Here is a 16902-nt window from a genome sequence, read left to right on the forward strand (position 1 = left end):
CTTGCCTGTATTTATAGGAAAATGACCCAACAACCTAAATAACTAACTAACTAATTAATGAAGACATTTAATAACCGGTTGTATCCAAACAGATCAAAAAGTAATACATTGGAAGAGTTAACAGCAGCTAACCAAACTAATTAGATACATCATATTAAAACTAAGTTTGATATCAAGAGTTGGAATTTCTCTCTTTATAAGAAACTGGGATATATTATTTTTTGGAATATAACAAACTCAGTGTGAAGAGTTGGAATATTGTTTTTAGAGTTTTTGATACAGCTATGGTCTAGTGCTAACCCTAAGGATGTTTCTCCCTTCTTCCTAAATTTTTTTTCTCAACGGAAGTTCGTTGGAAAAGCACCCCCTATTTCACTGATCTGTCTTCTATGATGGAAACAACCAGGTTAGATCATGACAAGAAATATCTTCGCTTGGTGTTGCTCAGTTAATTCACTTTTGATGATGTTAATAGGAAGAAACTAGACTTTTGGGTTTTGTATTGAGCATTTATGTTTTGCAGGTAGGTGTTGGGTACTTTTCCACCTGTCATAGAATTTACAAACAAGAAATATCTTCTCTAACCAAAAAGAACAACCAGTATTTCTACACCTTCTAAAGTGCATCTACAACTACTGAGCTCTTATGAGGGAAAAAGTCCAAATTACCAGTCAGTTGTCAGCCATAGTAGTAAACATATTGTTCAACAGAAGATCAACAAGATGAAAGCCAACAAAGCCATGAAGAAAATGTAGCATATACGATTCCAATTCTAATAAAGAACATAATATCGTATAGGAAAGCTGAGTGAAGTTTTTACCTTAGCAAGTAAAGTTTTTCCAGTGCCTGGGGCTCCTGTTAAAAGAATTCCCTGTAAATAAATCTTTTAGGCAAGTACCATATGAAAATGAATAAAGTAAAGATCATTGAAAGAAGAAAGAAGAAACAAAAAATGAAGGGGATTGTAAATAGAGAGATTAGTTCCAAGAATATATCAGTATTGTTACTTGTTATTGTTATTGTTTTTTATGAAACAACTTTCGTTGAGAATGAATGAATACAAGGGCTTAAAGAGGACAAAGCCCTCAAAACTCAAAAGGAACGCTTCTAAAGGAAAGGGCTCTAATTGTGCAAAATAGGACCTACAAAAACAAAAGATATATGATCTCCTTGCTGGTGGGCTACCCTTCTTGTGGTTTGAGTAAGACTTTATGGTTGGCAATTATCTGTGCATTTTTCTGGCATCCTTGGTGTGAACGGAATGGCCACATTTCAGAAATGTTTCCTCTTCTTTGACTGTTTTATAGATATGGTTCTTTCTACTAGTTTCTTTTGGTGTAAAGATAAACACCCTTTTGCTCTTTATAGCTTATCGTATTTCATTTCAAATTGGACAACCTCCTTGTAATTCACATCCACCAATTAGGTGTTTGAAGTTTTGCTCCTTTATTCTTTTTATCAATAAAATTGTTTCATCTTCCCCCCTCCACAAAAAAAAAAAAAAAAAAAAAAAAAAAAAAAAAAAAAAAAACTTACAAAACAGAATAATTATAGAAGCATGAAATCAAACGAAAGACCAAACATCCAAAGGGAGAAAAGACAACTCAACCCAGGCTAACAGAGTTTATATAAGAAAGCTCTCCAATTAGTCCAAATATCAGAAATTGAATAGTTATAAAAGGATTTACTAAGTCCATACCAAGAACCAGCAGCAAAAATAACAGTATCAAGAAAAGGAAGGCAGGTTCCAGTCCTTCCCTACTCAAATTCAGTGATTTCTCTCGATCCAAAGAACGCACACTTACAAAGAATGCATCTACTTGGAGAGGGAATCATAGAAGGATTTCTCCTTTGGATCTTGTCTTAGGTGTTGATGCTCTCTACCAACTTCTCATATGAAGACCTCTCGGGAAATTTATCCTTCCATACCATAGTTCAAAGATCCAAGTTTAGAGCTCTCCAAGAAAATTGAGATCTTCAAGGAGGGAGCTACATGTGAGATAAACTAAGGGTCAAGAGGCCTCAACCAGGAGTCAATGTAGCCCATGCGAGAGAAAGTCACTCCTAAAATTCCTCCTCCCAAATTCCAAAGCTCCTTTTTCTTTTTCTTTTTCTTTTATCTATTTAGTTTTCTGGATAACAGGGAGTGGGAGAATTTCGAAGCTCCTATTTCAAGCATAGGCTACCATCTTGAAGGAGTTAGTAGAGATGGCATAAAATTTGGAGAAACGAGAGGCTAGGGTACTTCCCAACCATAAATTCTCTCAGTCAGAAGGTAAGGTTTTAGCTTCAGCATAAAGGAGTACCCATTCAACCAAATTGCTGGGGTGAATGTTTTTTATACTTTTATATGAATATCATGTTTAGCGATACTTGGTCATACCAATTAAGGATTTGTAAATTGTTTTGAACTCACTATTTACAAATTGTTTTTAACTCACTATTTGAGGCTTATGCCTCAACTCAGGCCCCTTTAGCCTTTTAAAACATTGGGGAGGGGGATTTCTTAATGATAATTGTAATTATCACATTTTTCAAGTTATTAAAGTTAAGAATAATGCTCGTCGTTCTAAAGAAGTGCAACGATCTCTTGAACTAATTAAACAATGACTACTAATTAATTCTACAAGCGATGTAGTGGTGAGTTACTTAACATTGATAGAACTACTTCTACCGTTTTTTTAATAATTGTTAAATTTAGCTATAATTAGGCCCAATAGGTCATCCATCGGCATGAAGATGAACGAAACTATAATCCTTTTCTTCTGTTGATTACTAAATAACCGAGAACTGATTTTGTTGAATTTCGTTGTTCCTGCAAGTTTTTTAATAAATCCCAGGGTTAAATGAAGTTTTCAGAAAAACTCTTCTTCACAGTCTCGTGGACTATTCTCCCTTGGAGGATTAAGGTCTCTAGGAAAGTGAGATTCTTTACCTGGCAAGTTTTACGTGCCCGTGCGAATACGGGGGATCATCTCACTAAGAAACTTCCCTCACTCGTTGGGCCATTTTGTTGTATCCTTTGTTGAAAAGTGGAGGAAGATCTGGATCATAGTCTTTGGCGTAGCTCTATTTGGGAACGTTTTCTCCAGACATTCGACTTTTTGTTTGCTGGCCAGAGGGATGCTAGTGCTATGTTCGAGGAGTTTCTCATCAATCTGCCTCATGGGAAGAAAAAGGTCGCTTTTTGTGGCTTGTTGGGGTGTGTAATCTTGTGGGTTTTATGGGGTGAGCGGAATAGCAAAATTTTTAGAGGGGTGGACAAGGACTCTAGTGAAGTTTGGTCCCTCTTGTTCACTTTCATGTTTCTCCGTGGGCTTCGATTTCGAAGACCTTTTGTAACTATTCTATAGGTGCTACCCCCCCCCACACACACACAAAAAAAAAAAAAAAACCTTATACCAAAGTCCTTGTGAGATTAAACAACATAAACAAATTACAAAGCAAGGGACAAGACAAGCAGCCTGCTAAAGAGCTTCCAGGTAAGAAAAAGAGGAAACAAAGTGAGCATCAGATATAAGAAAACTACAAATGAAAATAAAGACAGTGACAAACACAAACCTTTGGCAACTTTCCTCCCAGCCGGGTAAACTTGGAAGGATTTTTCAGATATTCCACCACTTCTTCCAGTTCTTGCTTTGCATCATCACAACCTTTAACATCCTTAAATGTCTTGACATTCTACACGGAAAAGGTTACCACAGAATAAGAACCAAAACACTCCAAAAGAAAGGTTATGCATGAGAGTACATGAGGCAGAAAAGCTTGAAACACGAGCTTTTAATCAAAAGGAAACTTAATTCCTATTAACTACCTGCCAAGATACGAGCTTATTAAAATGTAAGACCAACTATACAAGAATAATGAAAAAGATAAGTTCTCTTCCTCTACCAATTCGCCTTAACTCACTCCTAGCCTAGATCGTACATTTCTGCCCAGGTTAATCAAAATGAGAACAATAATAGCCTTTTTCTACCGACGCCTCTACGGATGAAGGAAAAATCAATGATAATGAAACCATTATTTTAACAGATGTCTGTTATCACCGTTTTCGGTTTTCGTTTTCGGAACTGTTTTTAACAAATGACTTATAATTCATAAATGCGTAAGTTGAAACCATTATTCACAAACTACTGAAATGAAAATAAACTTGAACGACATTATTCTTCTTTTAATATATCATTTATCAAAACACATGAATAGTAAACGAAGGGAGGGGGGAACAAACAAACAAACTTCTTTACATTATTTGTAATCTAAAAAGCAGAAAACTATTTTGTAAACATATTCCAAGCAACCCCTAGCTTTTCATGACATCTACAATACTTATTTCACATACAATCAGTACAAAGAATCCACATGGGATACTTCGTATCTACCTTCTCTGGCATAACTTCTTTATTTAACTCCTTTGGGGCATATGAAGAACTTGATCCAACGCCTGAGGTTCCTATGCCCCCCAAACTCCCTATATATTTTTGAAGTGCGGTAGCACCCATAAACCTGCAAGAAGATTCTCATTTAATACGATTAACTAAAAAAACACAGAACCACACTGCATTTTGGGGGAGAAGGGAGAAGAACAATGGTAGAGATCATGAAGTAAAGGCTAATACCATACTAATCCAACAGCAACAGTGAAAAGTATAGTGGAGATAAGTTCTTGTACAAAACGAGACTTGTTGGGTACTTTAGGGTCAACCTTCAAAAGAAATTCACCTTATAATTAGGGGGGGAAATAATAGTTCACATAAAGAAACAAAATTAATATTTAACGATGAGGGGAAGTCCAAGAAACACCTCATCACGATAAATGATATAATATTTACCATTACTACATGCAATGGTTGTTTCTCAGAAATGCCAGGGTTCACAAAGGACTCCTCCACATTTCCCGAAGCACGCTGCTTCAACTCTTGTAGCTGTGCATATTTTATCAATTAGAAACAACCACAAGAATAATTAAAATTATTAATAATAATTAAGAACAAACCAAACAGCAATTAATCCGAGTGTGCTCATACAAATTAGAGTTCTTATGAAAGGAAGGGAGATTGATCAAACTTAAGTACCAATGTAGGAAGACTTGATGGCCTTCCACTTTCAGAATCTGGAAGATATTCAGCAATTGCGTTGGTGACAACAAGAGCTCGAAGATACTCCACCACTCCTCTGCTGTCTACAGCATGATCCCTTTGCTCAAAACGTCTAATGACAGCCTCGGGACTGGAAACGGATCCACACATTACAGAGAATGTGAAACAGTAAGTATCGTCTAGTTAATGACATATGAAATCATAATTCCAAACAATAACACTACTTGAAGAAGGCATTGTCAGAATTAGTTATTTCATCTCAGCAAATGACAAGGGGAAAAGGGAATGTTTCAGAACCAAAAGAGATTGATAAAACTCTATGGTCATTGCTACCATTGAAAACTAAACAGACGGTCCAAAAAGTTCGATTTAAATGAAATCACCATTCACAAATTGAACTTTTGTGAAAGTTGAGTATGTTGATTCTTTACAGTTCAAAATAAAAACTTCAAAACAATATCAATTAAATCGTCCTGTAGCGGCAGAACCAGTTTGCAATCAAGAAAAAAAAAGTTCCAGAACTTACCTCTGCTTATTCAACTCGGCTAATAAAGCACTCTGCTTTGCCGCATCCTTCGGATTCGCATCAGCCTCTGCAGTCAAGCGCTCTAAACGCTTCTCCTGCCGCCAAAACGGCCACCAACTATACCAATCCATTACAATTTCAATCACCTTCTGAAATCTCCTTCTCGTTGCTGCCCACAATCCCATCAAGAACACCACAAACGGCAACTTTCTCCACTTGCCCTCTTTCTCAGACTGAATTCCACTTTCGAATTCCACACTTCCAGGACTATCCAAGACTGGCTCAACAATTTCATCAGTAGCCATCACCCCAGACTCAATGTTCATCAAAATCTCCGAACTCTCACTACCCTCCACCCTACTCCCATCAAAATCCGCACCCTGATCGCCAAACCCACCAAGATTGAAATCTTGAGGACCAGAACCCATGTTGCCACCGGGAGAAGAAATCGATTCTGAATTGAAATTCCCATAGTCGGGGTGCAATGTACACGGAAGAGAAGAAGGAGAACGATGAGTAAATCGAAACCCAGAAGCCCAAAAGGGGTTGCAAGAAATGGAACGAGAAGGAAGGGAGAAAGAGAAGTGAAACCTTTGGGTTGAAGAGGAAGAAGAAAGCAGAGGAGGCAAAGAAGAAAGTGAAGGATTGCAAAACAAAGAAGCTTGAAGATTGACCATTACGGTTGAAACTCCCAAAATCCGAAATGGGTAATGGAAGTTGAGAGGAGAAATAGAGAGAGAGTGAAAAGAGAGCAGAGGGGGGGAAAAAAGGAGAGGGGGAGGAAGAAAGAAAGCCTTATCCTCAAAATAACAATATTTGGATTTGCAAACCTCTTCTTGGCGCCGGCTTTTTTACGCGGACTTTGTGAACCAGCTTTGTGGGTTAATCTTCCATGAACATAATCCTTCTTTCTTTCTTTCACGCTCTTTAAAAGTTTTCATTTTTTTTTCCCAATAAACCATTAAGACGTGAAACTAATCCCAAGAAGAGTGATAAGGATAGAGGACATCCAATTAGGTAACGTCATACCTTCACAGCAATATACACCGGAAATGGACAATAAAATTACAATAGCAATTACAATAACCAAAGAAAACCTCACTAAAATGTTTGGCAAGTGCAATAGTGGCATCCACCATGTTATATGTTTCAGGAATATCAAAGTTCGGATCATTTAGGGCCTAAATGATATATGTCGACTTTGACTCCGCCAATAGAGGTTGACACTCCTCTCCTCCCAATTGGAGAAGGAAATAAAGACTAGCTTGAATAGCCTCTCCTTCCAACATCTCGATAGGTCGCCTTCTATCGAATCTTTTGAACCTAGTACAGATAGGAAAGCCACAAGAGTCACTCTAGATTTTGAGTTGGATTAAGGGTTATATTACAAATTTTGTCCTTATAATTTCATAATGTTGAAATTTAGTCTTGATAGTTTTAAAAGTTAGAATTTAGTCCTTACGGTTTGGTAAGCCTTCATAAATTACAAATTTGATCTATATAGATTCTAACTTATTTTGCTCTTTTTCAAGGTTTTGGTGGAAACTACTTGTCATATTATGTGGGATTGTAAATTATCTAAATATTTTTTGACTGCTTTCTTCCCCTCTACCATTAGAATTTTTACCTGTTCCGACGTATTTTTTTTCCAACGCATCAGTTTTCGTTGGCATAGACTGATTTCTCCTGACGTAATTTTAATTCGTCGGCCAAAATGAAGCAACCTACATTTTTTTTTACATATTTATGCTGACACAACTAGACACTTATCTCGAGACACAACGCGTCGGCCAAAGTTAAAAAAATATATATATTTTTTCTTTTTCTCCCATTTTTCCGATGACGCAAAAAAATGCATTGGTATAACCTATCCCAACGTTTTTAGTACTTTGTCCGACAGTGTAGGAAAAGGTGAAAATTCTTGTAGTGTATTACAAAAATTGTCCCTATAATTTCATAATGTTGAAATTTAGTCTTGGTAGTTTTAAAAGTTAGAATTTAATCCTTACAATTTGGTAAACCTTCGTAAATTACAAATTTGATCTATATAACTTCTAACTTATCCGACTCTTTTTCAAGGTCTTGGTGGAAACTACTTGTGTCATGTGAGATTGTAAATTACCTAAACATATTTGGATTGCTTTCCTCCCCTCTAACGTTAGTTTTTGGTGGCCTGTGGTTGTTGGTCAAACTCTTGATTATTTGGCCTGCCTTAGGGAAAATTCAGTCCAAAGAGGAGTTGGGCGGCATTCTAATAATGTTGTGGCATATTTAGTCTCACAAAACCTCATTTGGTTCTTGGAAGTTATCTTTTCATTTAAACGGTCGATGAAAGTTCTCAAGGCAAAGCTATTGTGTAAGGTTTGAGAGGCATGTTTTGATGGATGTCATGTCGGATTATCTTGAAGTGATTAGTCTATTACATTTCTTTGATTCTTATTTGTCTGAGGTTTGCCTTTTTGTTGAAGAAGCCTTAAGCTTGTTAGTTACTCAATAGGCTAACCGTTTGACATCTTTAAGCTTTAAGCTTGTTAGTTATTCATAAGCTTTTAAGCTTTGATTCTTATTTGTGGAATATTAGACATTTTTGTAAAATTCTTAAAGAGGAGAATAAAGTTACTCATGGACTAGTCGTTTTGACATATTTTTCTTGTGTTCTTTAGTTTAGAAAGAGTATTTTTCGGCTTTGATCCTCTTCCAAATATCTAAAAGGGAGTGGCGTTTGGTTGTCGTTTTTGGTTAGATAAAAAAAAAAAAGTATATTTGTATCACGTCCATAAGTATGGGTGGTAAAAAGTTTCATATACTTTTTGATTTTCTAATTTAAGAGGTCTTGTACTAAAGTCATGGATTTTTGGTAATAAGCATTGTTGAGATTGGTAAGACACAAAATTGAAAATATATACGTATTGGTATCGATTAAAATCCAAGTTAATCAAAATTTAAATGCACAAAAGCCAACCATTAAATCAAAACTCACAAATTTAACCATGTTATGATATCTATATCTAAAACCACTCATGATTTCACATTAAGGCCCAAATCTTTAAATTGATTGGATGCACCTTCTTTTGTAGTAAACCATGAGGTAAAGATGAGAACATTTAACACATGGAACGAATGTATGATGCCTTAATTTATTTATTTTTAGTTTAAAAATCATAGAAGCAGGAAACCAAACACGTCAATCTTTGAGATGATAATAGTTTCAAAAAATATTATTTTGTAATGATTCTCAAATAAAAGCTCAAACTAAAGTAAAAAGGTTTAACATCTTTTAAATATGAAGTAGACAATTATACGATGTAATGTTTATTTTTCATGAAATTTAAGGTTTATATGATAAAAGTTGGTTTTTTTTCCTCCTTTTTAACAATATGTGGAGTAAGGGAATTGAACCTGTAACTTTGAGATTAATAGTAGAAGCACTAATTCAGCCAAGTTATGTTCATTTTGACTTGTATTAGTCAAATTAACATAGTTCAACTAGCAAAGATATTGACATCACATGTATTTTTTTTTTTTTTTTTTTTTAAGTTGGCTCAAAGACCCTTAACATCAGTAGGCATAGCCCTTCCAGCTGAAATATGGACTGCCAAATTTGTAGACCTAGTAATTTATTTTAACAAGGTGTTAGCAATTTTCTAAATGTGGTTGAATGAAATTCTGCCATTTTTGTTTCAATAGTAGCATTTATATAAAAACTGTTCTTTGTTTCAGATTAATTTGATTCTTTATCCACGTTGTAAGGAATTTTTTTTACTGCCCTTTTTCATTTTGGTATTTCTTGACCTTGGAGGAAGTAATACCTTTTTCTTGAACTCAACCAAAAGGGGTGCATAAAAATAAATTTGGGCAACCTTTTATGTCCTCGTTAGTAATAATAAGTAGCATGTCTACTTCCTAGTTAACATAATCAATAAATCGTATGAAAAGCGAAACATATTTAAATACGTTCTCAAAAAGCTAGTAAACATGGCTTAGTTAAAAAGAACGAAGGCATCACTTTCACAATACATACGTATATACTCTTTTTTTCACTATTATTGTTTGATGAGCAGGCAAAGTCCCAAAACAATGCCTTCTCTTTTAATCTCTGGCTTACGATGACAACACATTTTAATTCAATTTTAACCAATGAACTCGTCATCATACCTGAGTTGAATCAATTTTAACCAATGAACTCGTCATCATACATGATATGAACCATACCATCAACAATAATTCAAATTTTAGACCAAGGAACTTCTATCTCAAGAACTTTAACCTTAATTTTGTTGCTAAGATTTTCATATCAAGACGGTATTCACATACATCAATTAAGCTTACTGAAAGCAGTAATAAGGATATACATAGAGTGAAATTTACTAAAATTCCTACTGTATTTTTAGATATATAACAAAGAAAAACACATTTTTAGATATATATATATATAGTCCTCAGTACAATTTTTCATTAGCACGAGTAATGTATAAGATTTTCCTCTTAAACTCAGTCTTTGTTAAACACAGCCACAATTGAAACAAGTACATTGCATAAACGTTGAGTAAGTTTTAGAAATGATGAGAATTGAGCAAAAGGAAGAGGAAGACTAATAAAACAGTGATCATCAATGATAACCGAGTTTAGTAAGTCACTTGGCATCAAAGAAAGGTGCTCGGTTTTTTGCACTCGGGATCATACATTCATTCACATCCCTTAAAATAAAAGGGAAATGAACAAGGACTGACCTAATTTGTTCTCTGAACAGTGAAAGAGTTCACGCTGTTGAATTTAATGCACATTTTTCCTCTGCCAAAATGCAAGCTCTAGTATTTTAAGAAGACTTAGTTGGTTTTCTTGAATGGACGTTCAACTATGAAACAGAAGAAGACAATACATGCTATTGCCTATGATCGGGGCGATAGGGTGGTGGTGGTGTCTGGTGTAAACCACTGGGGCTTGGCATCATACCATGCTGTGGTGGCATTGTCCCTGATGGCATGTAACCAGGATTGTGCATGGGCATGGAGTACGGCACAGCAGGACCGCCCGAACCCCAACCTGAAGATTGCTGAGGCTGCTGCTCTGCGGAAGGACCATACTGATTTCCGTTGTATTGATGGGTGGAAGGACCCATCATTTGATGTGGTTGCTGCCCCACAACAGGCGGTTGAGAATTCACCATAGGAGGATTATTGGGAATTGTATAGTCTCGACTTCGGTCATTATTCACCTACAATCACATCAAACTAGACATTTAGGAACATTCATCTTTTATACAATCAAAGGGTTTGAACTAAACGATCGGAGGGTCTAACATCAATATGCAGGATTAATCAATATCTCCAACATTTTTTTTTATAAATACACAACATTAGAAAAATATATATCTATTAATCTCAATATAAATATGGTTACTGATATAACAAGATCTATAGCTTGAGTTTTAATATAAATAGTTTTGATAAGAATATCTTTATTTACATAAATATCTGTTGAAAGATATTTTATCATTATATTTATAAACTTGAAATCCCAATATCAGCGAATATAGTAAAAAAATTAAGTCACCATAAAAAGGAGCAGTGCAGTTGATAATAAATAAAACTATAATAATAAATAAAACACCATAAAAAGGAGCAATGCAGTTGATAACGAGGCCACAAAGAACCCAATATGAAGTAAAAACAATCATCCTCTGTAAAGAAACATTTAGCTTATAATTGCTCTTGGACAACTCACCAAAAGAGTAAAGTTTTTATTACCTTGATACTCAAATCAGTATGGCGTGAATATGAGATGTGAAGCTTGCAAAACCCTCCATCATAAATACAATGTCCCTCCAGGGCTTCCTTGGCAACTACCGCAGTCTGAACATCTGCCCACACGTGGTATATTACTGATTACCATGCTTATTGAAATAATATGAATGAATATTGAAAATTTGAACCATATCAAATACGTTGCTGTGTTCACAGATTTTAAATTAAAAAGAATCCTTTTTTAACTTATAAATGATGTAGTTCCTATCGTGTTATAAAGGGTACAAAATATGCTAACATTTACACCCAACAGTGAGATTAGTGTCGGCACGAGTTTAGTTAAAGTGAATTACCTGGATATTGAATCAAGGCCTGGACTCCCCCATTCTTATCAAACATGGCAATCTTTTGGACAGGTCCAAATGCAGAAAAAACCTACCAGTAGAAAAAGAAATGATTAGCATAATAAAATAATTTGCAGAGAATTATAAGATATGAATAAGTAGCCAATCAACATGTATACATATGTGTGTGTGCACATATATACGCTTCCGAAGTCACAGACAGAACCATTATAAAATTGCTGTTTTGCAATACCATGTGCAAAACCTCCAAGGTGACTGCATACTGCATATTCTCAATGGAGGCAAGAAGAACATTACTCTCTGGTTCAAGTTTCTTTCCATCCAAACCCACGGTGAACTGCAAAGGTGACTGACGGCAAATTCAATCAATGGATGAAAAGGATTTAGAAAAGTAACATAAGAAACAAGGTGATAAGAAGAAATGCCAAGAATTGTACTGATAAGCCAGCACTTTGGTCAAAAGTATATCATTTGAAGCTTTATTTTTATTAATTTATTGGACTACATTTGATGCTTTTTCTGTATCACATGCGAGTAGGATGAATGGAAAGGAGAATTCATGAGCACAACTTAACAACATGCCACCTAATGCATTCCTTACCTGACCACTTCCATCTATGGCTGACGGAGCAACAGGAAGATAAGGATTAGTGTAGTCCCTGAATCAACATACTATCAGAAAGTAGAGCAGGAAAAGGAGAGTGATAAAATAGACAAGGTACTTAACAGGGGAAATTTATCTTAGATATTGTGAAATGTTACACCGAGTAAAAATAACACATTCATAGAAAAATAGATGCAGAAAGTTGGGAAAACCTGCTTCGGTGGCTCTGAAATTTCACAGTCAGATCAGTATGGGCAGAGTAAGTAATTCTAAGGGAACATGGTCCAACGTGATCAGGAAGCAGATACCTGCAAGCAAAAAATAATTGATGATACATGTGAAAAAAGAATAATGACATACAAGAATCTAAAACTTAGTATCTTTTTAAAGAAAGCTCGAATACTGCTGGCAATGGAATGAAAAATTTTCAGTCAATATTCTACAATGCTTTAACTACTATGAACAAAAATAATCATAGACAGACACCAAGCTCGTGCATGTGCACCTCTTCTACTGCTATATACTCCATAAAAGAGGGCAAAAAACCATGTGTAACATTCAATACAATTGTCACCTAGGGATGCTTCTCCCATCCAAGGCATTCTTAGCAGATGAGGCAGTCTCAGCATCCGAAAATTGCACCAACGCCTAAAATGTTCACATCAATATATGATGAGATTTTATCCAAGCTCAGAAGAAACAATAGTGCAATTACCACTAAGATTATAGATATTCACGGACCTGAAATCCAGCTGTTTTCTCAAAGGTAGTAATCTTATGCACAAACCCAAAGGCAGAAAAGACCTGGCATATTATTGAATAACCTTCAGAATGCAATTAAACAAAATGATATCACACCATTTATCACATTTTCAGTATATCCCAACACCTATTAAATGACTACTATCATGTGAATTATTTACAATCATAACCAAAGCAAACCTACCTAAATCTCCAAATATAGACCAAGTAGGATGTCTAAATGGAATAGCTACAACTAATTAACATTAAACATTTAAATTGCAAACTCTACTACAAAAAACTGAGTTAAAACAATAGGAGTTTATTATTGCAATAGCAACGCTACTGCCAGGAACAAGAGTAAAAGGAGAACCAACCTATGGCATATATTAGACAACAAAGACACAAGCTTGTAAACTTTTTTCAAGAGTAAAATGGAACTTATACATCAAATAAAAGGAAAGATTAGAACACATAATGGTATTTGGCAATCAAACATCAAGAAGTACATTTCAACTCCTCTATGAGGGAAGATATGATAAAGCAAAAAACAAAATTCAGAACAAGTCAATAACACCAGACTCTCTCACTTGAGAAAGAGCAGCTATTGGTTTGAAATCAATAACCAGCATAGTTGTCATCTATCCTAAAAATAATCATAAATGAAATAAGCTGTAAAATATTAGTTGAATGCCTCTGCAAATTTAACATTCATCCTATAATTTTAATAAGGGAAGGCAAAGTCACCCCAAAAAATTTAGATGCTAAGCCATAAGGAATATCATGTTATTAATCTTCCAACTAAATTTTCAAATGTTCGTCCATTAGGGCAGAATACTTTTATAATGAACAGATAATCCAAAATTTAGTATAAAAAAATCCTACCCTCTGAATCTAATGACTGGATGTAGACAGCAGTATCACTGACACAACATGCAGAGATGATAGGGAGAAGGATGCACAAGAGAGCAGAAATGATAATATCCTAAACTGTGAAAGGTAGGAGGAAGTTGAGGAAGAAGAGAAGGGAAGAGAGAGGTAGTGTTAAGGAAAGGAGAAAGGAGACAAACACACATGTGCTCTTTCTCCCGATGCACTAAGCTGCCATCAAAGATATTGCCTTGACAAGGGCCTGCTGATTCATTTACATTCACGTCAAACAAAAGCTTTTGAAACATGACAAACTATAACCTAATCACTATAATTTAATCTTAGTGCCACAGAGGTTCACCTTCAACTGCAACAAGAATGTACTACAATCTGCTTACCAAGTGCAAAACATCAATGCTGACAAGGCGTGCATCAGTGCCTTCAATTGTTACCAAAAGCACATTTCCAGGAACATCAGCTGTAGTTTTATTGTTCACAATTTCTTGACGGTTAGAATACTGCAGATAAACAGTTTTTCCTCTCACTTGAGCAGGCTCAGAGGAAGATGCATAATATGATATCATTGCAATAGCTTGATTTATGTCTGCCTGTGATATTAAACTTGGTCAAATATTTATCAATAATGAGTAGCTAGTGCGGTCCATTGAAGATGGAAAACAATATATTAAAAAATACTGCACTTACAAACTCAATAAAAGCTTGATTTCTGTTAGCTCCAACATTACACTTTGTATTCACGACTTTTCCAAATGGCTTTCCCAGTTCAATCAGTTCCTCCTCGGTACATTCCCAAGGTAAATTCCTCAAGTGAAGAACCTTTGATGGTGGTTGGGTGGGGGTGGTTTGGGGGGGGTGGGTTAAAAAAAATTTGATGGTGGTTGGGTGTAACGGAACTGTGGCTGACTAGAAACTGACGCCATTTTGCCAACTTAAAGGAGAACACTGCAAAATTATGGGCAGCCTTATTACAATTAAAACCTCAAATTTAGTACACAAAGTTAAACACAGTACTCCACGCTCATCAACTTATAATTCCGTGTCACCACCAACAAATGTACACCATGAAATCCTAACTTCTGAATTGATGTGAACAATAATTCATTGTCATTAATTGAGGTGCAAGAGACGGAATAAATTTTCATACAGAAACAAAGACCAGATAGTAAAAGGGGGTTTCTCATATGGTAGTTGTTTGACTTTAATCTGCATTTTCTATCTCTGGCTTCTTCCACTTCCTACTTATTTGTAAATTCAAAGCACAAACCGATCCACCAAACGATAGAGAAAGCAAGATCGCCAATTAAGATCAACACATACAAACAATTAGAGCAGTTCACAACCCATTATCAAGTAAGCACCAGAGAAATCAATCCAACAATTCACGCAACATCGCAATGCCAATTATCGTCCTCATAATTACAACAAAAAATTCTTAGGTGCATAATCACACAAGAAACTATCGAGTACCATCAATAACGAAAAGAAAACAAGAGACACAAAACAATCCGTGAAGAAACAGGCATGCAGATCGAAAACCTCAAAGCGCAAATCGAGAGGGAAAAATAAACCATCCGAGGTCGAAATACCTACAAATCGAGGGGGGGAAGGGAATAACGATACGCAAGGAGATCGAGATTGCGAAGCAGAATACCTAAGATTATGAAAGATAAACCCTCGGGAAAGCAAGGAATTGGTGAGGCTATGGAAGTTAGGGTTTCACAGAGAGCTGGAAAGGGAGAAGCTTTCGATGGGCTTCTGCAGCATAATCTAAAACGATTGAAATATATGTTTTTCTTTTATTTTTCTTCTTGCCTTTCCACCGGATAAATGGCCTCCTTTTATAGGGGGTAAAATGGTCCTACGATTTTGGATATGATAAGGAGTTTCTTATTATTATTATTTTTTTAATATATATGCACCTGTTATGAATAATATAGATATTGAGAAAATATAATACAATATAATAAAAAGTAAATAAAATAATAAATAGTAGATTTCTTCACTTTCTCCCCTCTTTTTGGATTGATTATGTGTGTCGGTTGACTTTTTGATCATTAATCTCAAATTAATTAATTTTAATTAATTAATTAATTAATATTTTGATGATAACAAACTTGATTTTGTTTACTAATAATTTATTATTTTGAATAGTCCATGGCGTAGAGTTCGGAACAACAATTCCGAGCATCTTGAATCACCCAAATCAAAGTTCAAATGAAAAGGAAGCATAAAAGAAAATATGTGAAATGGTATATAGCGAATTAATCATCAAATTAGACCAATTAAAGCTTGCCACATGGGAATTTTAATTTGCAATTGGTGGATTTTTGTTTTTATTGAAAGAAAAGAAAATGAAAAGAAATTGATTTTGTAAAAAAAAAAAAAAGATTTATGTCCTTGGTTTGACCACCATCTCATCCCATCCTTAATCGGGGACCAAATTTGTGTCCTCGGTTTGACCACCATCCCCGGTCAAACCAAGGATTCCCTACCCCGATCGAGGTGGGTACCCGTGAGGATTTTTGCCAACCCTATTCTCGACTAGCCTCATGAATTGCAAGAATTTCAACATGATTTGAGGAAGTGACTATTATGGTTTGTTTCACAAATCACCATGATATAGCAGTTCCTCCACATGTGAATAGATAACTTGTTTGAGATCTAGCTTTGTGTGGATCAGATAAATATCTAAAATCTGCATAACCAACCAGATCAAAATTCAATTTATTTGAATAAAACAAAACTGTGTTGATCGTTCCTCGGAGATAACAAAGTATATGCTTAACTTTATTCCAATGTCTTTTTGTTGGACAATAACTATATCTAGCTAATGAATTTACTATATTTAGTCTTGTATTATTAGCAAGATACATAAGTGCACCAATTGCACTAAGATATGGTACTTCATGACTAAGTAGTTCTTCATTATCGTCTC

General features: G+C 35.2%; 2 protein-coding genes across 2 annotated transcripts; both read right to left on the reverse strand.

The window, feature by feature from the left end:
* Positions 1-722: 722 nt before the first annotated feature.
* On the reverse strand, positions 723-6514 carry LOC150030113 (ATP-dependent zinc metalloprotease FTSH 11, chloroplastic/mitochondrial-like). Its single transcript, XM_090310048.1, has 7 exons — positions 5623-6514; positions 5073-5226; positions 4830-4922; positions 4617-4702; positions 4380-4503; positions 3562-3681; positions 723-871 (listed from the first exon to the last, which is right to left on the reverse strand). Exons 1-7 carry the CDS (start codon positions 6297-6299, stop codon positions 773-775), a joined length of 1353 nt encoding a protein of 450 aa, XP_090166174.1. The 5' UTR covers positions 6300-6514; the 3' UTR covers positions 723-772.
* Positions 6515-10214: 3700 nt separating this feature from the next.
* LOC150030114 (polypyrimidine tract-binding protein homolog 2-like) lies at positions 10215-14810 on the reverse strand (the record flags this gene model as incomplete). The annotated part of the gene is made up of 10 exons (XM_090310049.1): positions 10215-10837; positions 11370-11482; positions 11720-11801; positions 11964-12080; positions 12333-12390; positions 12548-12643; positions 12910-12983; positions 13077-13139; positions 14345-14554; positions 14652-14810. Coding segments are annotated over 10 exons (1305 nt in total), but the record flags the coding sequence as incomplete, so codon positions are not given.
* Between the last annotated feature and the right edge of the window lie 2092 nt (positions 14811-16902).

This window comes from Benincasa hispida, unplaced genomic scaffold (genome assembly GCF_027475165.1).
Source record: "Benincasa hispida cultivar pf3 unplaced genomic scaffold, pf3_genome.v1.1 HicScf56, whole genome shotgun sequence".
NCBI lineage: Eukaryota > Viridiplantae > Streptophyta > Magnoliopsida > Cucurbitales > Cucurbitaceae > Benincasa > Benincasa hispida.